Consider the following 6,604-nt stretch of genomic DNA (forward strand, 5'->3'; position numbering starts at 1 on the left):
CACTAAATGGTTAGAGGGAGTTCTGTGTGGGCATAACATGCATGACACTCACCAACTGAATTGAATTTAATGTGCTGGATCAGTGGTTAAGGCTTTGAGCTATAGATTTTAAGGTTGTGAGCTCAAATCCAAACACTGCCAAGCTACCATGGTTGGGTCCTTGAGCAAGTCCTGGGCTCTTTTAACCCTAAACTGCTCTGCTGTAATCTTGTCTCAGGTAAAAACAGCCTGCTAGAGCAATTTATTTATTTATTTTTTTAAATAGTAAAAAAGGGTAATAACTGTGGCACTTCCAGTACAGTCTTCATTTATTTTGTGGACATCTGACCATCACACCCATGAGGTTCTTCCCCCAAACTGTGGAAGAAGTCAAGTATCCTGCACAGAGCACTGACCTCAACCCAACTGAACACTTTTGCTATGAACTGGAGTCTCCTCACATCATCAGTGTCTGACCTTAACCTCACTAGCTCTTGTAGTTGAATGAACACAAATCCCCACAAACACACTCCAGAATCTACTGGAAAGCCTTCCCAGAAGAGTGGAGCTTATTATAACAGCAAAACATTATGGTCAGGTGTCCACAAATTTTTGGACATAGTGTATATAGATTACTGTTAAAAATAATGAACTTAAATGTTATCTATAAAGAGCAGTAAACGGCACTAAATTAAACAAAGTCAATATTTGGCTCGACAAACCTTTGCCAGCTTCTCTAAGCATTTTGGAGAACCTGCCACAGTTTTTCCTGGAGACTCTGACTCTGTTTTCATTGAAGCCAGATTTTTGTGTGTGTTTTTCTGAAAAATTGTCTATTACTGACATACATTTCTTTGTAACATCTTGGTTGGAAAAAGAGTAATATTTGGAAATTTCTTTATTTAACTGACAATAATGCATAAGTCAGGAAATAAACAAGAAATTATATATATAAAAAAAAAAATCACAGTACTGTAGGTTTTTTACATGTGTACTATTTGTTTGATAATTGATCTCAAATTATGAATTAAAAGTTTGAATTTGCTTCAAGAGGTGGGGAGGAAGCTACTTGACTTTTGTTGCCTATTTCACAATATTTAGAAAACTGTAAATAGTTACTGATTAAAAAAATATTCCATCAGAAACTATTTACTTGTAAAATAACCCATAAGATTTAAAAGCTGCAGAAATGACATTTATTTATAATGTTAAATTTTTATTTATGTAGGGCTAATATCACGACCACCAAAAGCTAACAGAGAAGCTGAGCTCTAATGAGCGCACGTAATGCCAGTGCTGTTTGGGGATGAACAGGACATCACCAGGCTCAAGCACACACTCTTGATAGGAAGCATTGAGGAAGTCTGGGAACTGGACCACATCTGGATTTTCAACATCCACCTGGGCAAGACAGACCATGCATCATCATCAACAGCACATTATTAATTTGTTGTAAGGGTATCATCTTATGCTGCCTGCTCACATGAGGTTGTTTTTAGATATTAATGGATTTAGAGGTAAAAAAATAAATAAATAAAAAATACCTGACTGGTGTTGTGCAGAAGCTCAGATTGATGTGGATAGAGATTTTCACTTTCTTCAGGACGATACAGACGAATGTACTTTCTCCCAACCACCTGTTATTCACCGGGGAAAGAAATACAGCAAGGAGTTTGCAAATATTGTGTACTATAGAAAAATCAGGACAATGTGTCACTAACCTGAGCCAAAAAGTTTTGCTCGGGATCCTGATGCAGAGGAGAGATGGTTCCTCCTGGTCCAAACCAAGCGTTAATCGTGATGTCATCATCTCCCTCTCCAAGGCAACAGTAGTCAGGGATACGGATGTCTTCTTTCAACTCTGGCACCTGGAAGAACAAATATTACTGTAAGCTTTTTATTCTAATAAAGAAAGAAAACAGAAAACAAACTGATCTGGCCAACTATACCATGGTGTTAACAAGTCTTCAAAATATTACAGACAACTCCATCAGAATGTCAGCACTGTACAGCACCAGACACAGTCAGGTTCATCAATATGTGGACTCTGACAAAGTTCTAGTTTATCTATCACAGTATATTGGAGATAAAATTGAATAATGAATATTAGCTTAAAGTGCAGACTTTCAGCTTTAATTTGTAGTACTCGGTTGCAAATTCTATGCAGTCAATGACTGATTGAAGTCTGGAAAACATAGCCATCACCAGACACTGGGGTTCTTCCCTGGTGATGCTCTGCCAGGTCTTTATTACAGCTGTCTTCACTTCCTGCTTGTCCTTAGGGTGTTTTGGCCAATGCTGAACATTCCACTTTTTTGCCTGAAAAAAAGTCTTGAGTTGCTTTCAAAGTATGCTTCAAGTCCAATCTGCACTGTGAAGCACCATCCAATGAGTCTTAAAGCGTTTGGCTGAATGTGAGCAGATGATCTATACACTTAAATTCATCCTGTGGCTTTTGGTATCTTCAATAAATACAAGGAAACCAGTGCCATTGGCAGCTGTACACACCCACACCGTAAGATGAAATGGTACGCTTCAGATCATGAGCAGGTCCTTCCCTTCACCATACTCTTCTCTTCCCATCATTCTGCTACAAGTTGATCTTTGTCACCTTTTTAGGTCTTTTTGACAAACTCTAATCTGATCTTCCTGTTTTTGAGGCTTACCAATAGTTTACATCTTGTGGTAAACCCTCTGTATTTACTCAGGTGAAGTCTTGATCGTTGACTTTGAGGGCACTTATAAAGTGCTCCAATTTCTACACTGTTCAACAGATTTGGATGCAAATACCCTCACATTAAAGCTGAAAGTCTGCACTTTGAGGTCATATTCTTTATTTAATTAATCTTTATTTAATCTCCAATATACTATGGTGGACAGCTAAAATTTTTTTATGTCCAAATATTTATTTTACCTGACTGTAAAAATGACAGTCTTTCATTGAATATATTTACTTGTGTAAATTAAGTACACATATGTAATGACATTAAGTACATGACCATGACAAGCCGTTTCACAAAAACTGAACATCACCTGATCAAAAAGCTGATGCTGAGCCAAGTATCCTGTAGTAGCCTCCCCCTTTAAACAAACACACACATGCAGAAACAGCTTTATAACCAGCCTCAGTGAATTCACACCTAAACACGATCATAGCATATATACAGTTATAATCATACTTGGCCCATAATGTAATGGTCAATGAACTGATTCACTGTAAGGAGCTTCTGTGACCACTCTTCATCAGTATACCTGGATCCCAGCTCAACAGGAACAGTCCGGCAGCCTGCTACTGCTCGCAGGTACTCTATACTTGTACACAAGTGATGAGAGAACAGTTCATAACACTCAGAATTACTCAGAACAGGTTTCCCAAATATTTTAACAATGCAGAGTCAGAGGAGCAACGTAAACCTCGACTTGATCGACTCCAAATCATATAGTCTGCTTGGATTACTGAACTTTCATATCTGGAATATACTGTCGAGTTTAAATTGCTTATTTACTTAATGCTTGTTTAGCAGATGCCATTATCCAGAGCGACTTACTTTGGAGTCTCTATCAAAAACACATCCTCAAGGACTAAGAGCACCGTCGAGAACATTTTGTGAAAGCCAGTCAATTACTATTGGCATTAATTAAAGAATATAAACACAAACCCATAAATTAAAACAAAAAAAATTACTCATTGAATTATGACAAAACAAAATGGGGCTTGCTTATTATTAAATAATATTTATTGGCATAGAAGTGAGTCAAACAAAGTTTTACCCCAATTGCTCATTTCGTGCTCCTAGCTGGCTGAGCAATTGACCTTGTATGGAGTTTTGTGGGCGTCAATACATGCAAATGAGCTGTGTCATTTACACACAAATTTACTAAAAGATTGATAAAATGCGTTAATGTGAGTTACTTATTTGTTAGATCACTGGATAGTTTCCATTTACATTAATAAATTTAATAATTTCTCAGCACACAAAAGCAAATTTATCTACTGATATTTATAAAAGGTTAATCCCAGTTTCAGGAATAACTTTGCCTTTCTAATTTTCCATCTTTCAGGCAGAAGTTAAAAATACGGTGTTAAAATCTCAACATATTGAATCATATAATTTGAAAGCTTATTTCCTAAAACAATATTATGTAGTCTACATCTGTATAGATATTTCACTGGATGACATAATGATTCTTGTTGAAAGATTTACCGTTCCCTGAGATTAAAATCTGGAGTAGTTTTGGCTGAATTTTATCCATAAACATATTGAAAACATGCACTTGTTACACAAATAATGTTTATATAAAAAAACCCAAAATATTTTATATATATATATATATATATATATATATATATATATATATATATATATATATATATATATATATATATATATATATATATGCCATGAAACATCTAGTTTGCTAAACTATTTGTCAAAGTCTGACCATTTTATGGGTCAGACCAATAAAAAATAAAATAATAAAAAAAGTCATTCATTTGTTAGGGAAAAACAAAAACAAAAAATTATGGATAATTAGTACATATTAACCAGTTAGTACATATGATCTATTCGGTCACTTATTCTTTCAGAAAAATAGGCGTATGGAATACGACAGTCTATGGACAACCAAACACCCTTACCATACACTGTTGTGATTTACATTTCAAATAATAATAATAATAATAATATTATTATTAAGTTCAATTTCCTTTCTAACACTCAAGTTTGCTCTGGACACTCATACACACACACACTTAAAGTATTTATTTCCACTTATACAATTCATATGCACTAGTACCTCCATGTGTGCTCTCTGAAGGCAGGCCAGTGGTCAATAATTCCCTCTAATATGACTGGCATTTCGGGCTCCAGAAATTCTGATCGGAAACTTTCCAGAGCTGGGCATCGAACCCTCTGTACTGACAGCGCGGGGTTGATTATCGGCCTCAGGATAAACTCTTTCCTAAGTTTCTATTGACATAGAAAAACAGAGGTGAGTGTATAGCTTTGTCTGAGGACTGTCCAATCCAGTAAATATGAAAGATCATCATCATGAAAGTTGGATGGATCATGAAACCTCCATGAACCGTACTCATAAAAGGATCACCTTTGGACAGGGCTGTTCACTGTCCTCTACTTCGCTAGGAACCATCACTTTATTTTTCAGCACCACTATGAGTCTCTGCAAAGCATTATCCATAATGGAGGCACCCATTAGCAAACCCAGGTCACATGTCTTTATGGCATCCTGGACCTTGTCTTGTGATGTTTCTCCATGACATGTTCCTACAGCTTTAAACAAGCAGCCATAGGAGTAAACACGTCTCCACTCCTTGTCCACATCTCGCCATGTCCCTGTGTTGAGCTTCTCCCAGGAGTAATCAAGAATAACCTGGGCTTTTTCAATACAAGAAGAGTTTAATGAGCTGTACAGCTCTTTCCTGCAGAGCTCTAACATGGCCAGCACACTTGGTTCAACTACTTCACCGAACACAAGGGGGGACTCAGTTTCAGAAGAAGGCAGCACTGCCATCACGTCTCTCCAAACGTGAGCCATGACTGCTGCTGCAGGATTTTAAACTTAAGCAAAAATTAAAGGAGAGGGGTCTGTTCACATGGACGAGTCCTGAGTGTGTAACACACAAACAACGCGCACACGTCTAACAATTATTGAGACATGGCACCCACTAAACCGCATTTTTAAAACTCTCCCGAGTCATAAAGACAGTCATGAAATAATTTCGTTCGTTAAATATATATATTTTAAAAAATAAATCAATAAGAGAAGAATTCTCGATATGCGTTCTTGAATAGACTTACTGCGCTACATCAAACAACGTCCGTATAGAAACTTCACCTGTACACTGCGTTCCTACCGCCATTTTATTTTGCAATGACTAATATCCGTTAAAACCAGACTGTGAAACAATTTTGAATATTTTATTATTACGTTTTTTTTGTTTTCACTACGCTTAAAGAGACTTAAGCCTATTTTAGAGAGATTATCGCTATACCACTCATGACTTCCCATTTAAACTAATATATACTAACAATGTACTAACTAGCCCCCATTCCCATCAGCCTATTGGACCATGAAGTTGGGTGAAAAGGATCTCAGTTAATCTCCCCTCCCTCTCTTCAACAAGAGAACATGGTCATTTACCTTTTAGATGACCTGTGGATTCTAATTTAATTTAGGGCTTTCTGAGGCATCCAGGAAAAAACCTTCAGCACAAGGAATGAGTTTCTTACTCTGCAGGATTTAAATAAATACCACATGACATTTATAGGTTAATCAATCTGCAGATTGATAGAATGCCATATGGAGGCCTAATCATTTAAATATACTACTTGCAAGCATCCTTGCTTCCTTTCAAAAACATTCATATGCATATTATATACAAGCCAGAGCATTTATTAAGCAGAATTAAATATTTACATTTCCAAAGTTGTTGATGCTGTTTTACTGAAATGATAAATCTATTTAAATGTTCAATTGATAGTTTATTGTTGGTTTGTGAGTAAACATGTATTATTAAACCAACAAAGCTTGCTGTACAACTGTTATGGAATTACTAGCAAGTAATGACTTATTTTATTGCCTTCTGTCTCCTTGTGGTAATCCC

General features: G+C 36.3%; 1 protein-coding gene across 1 annotated transcript; it reads right to left on the minus strand.

Annotated features, from left to right (window-relative positions):
• Nucleotides 1-949: 949 nt before the first annotated feature.
• kdm8 (lysine (K)-specific demethylase 8) lies at nt 950-6,037 on the minus strand. The gene is made up of 7 exons (XM_053613235.1): nt 5,086-6,037; nt 4,777-4,949; nt 3,159-3,291; nt 3,013-3,060; nt 1,701-1,847; nt 1,524-1,616; nt 950-1,380 (listed from the first exon to the last, which is right to left on the minus strand). The coding sequence occupies exons 1-7, from the start codon at nt 5,533-5,535 to the stop codon at nt 1,216-1,218; spliced, it is 1,209 nt and encodes a 402-aa protein (XP_053469210.1). The 5' UTR covers nt 5,536-6,037; the 3' UTR covers nt 950-1,215.
• Nucleotides 6,038-6,604: the final 567 nt, after the last annotated feature.

This window comes from Ictalurus furcatus, chromosome 24 (assembly GCF_023375685.1).
Source record: "Ictalurus furcatus strain D&B chromosome 24, Billie_1.0, whole genome shotgun sequence".
Lineage (NCBI taxonomy): Eukaryota > Metazoa > Chordata > Actinopteri > Siluriformes > Ictaluridae > Ictalurus > Ictalurus furcatus.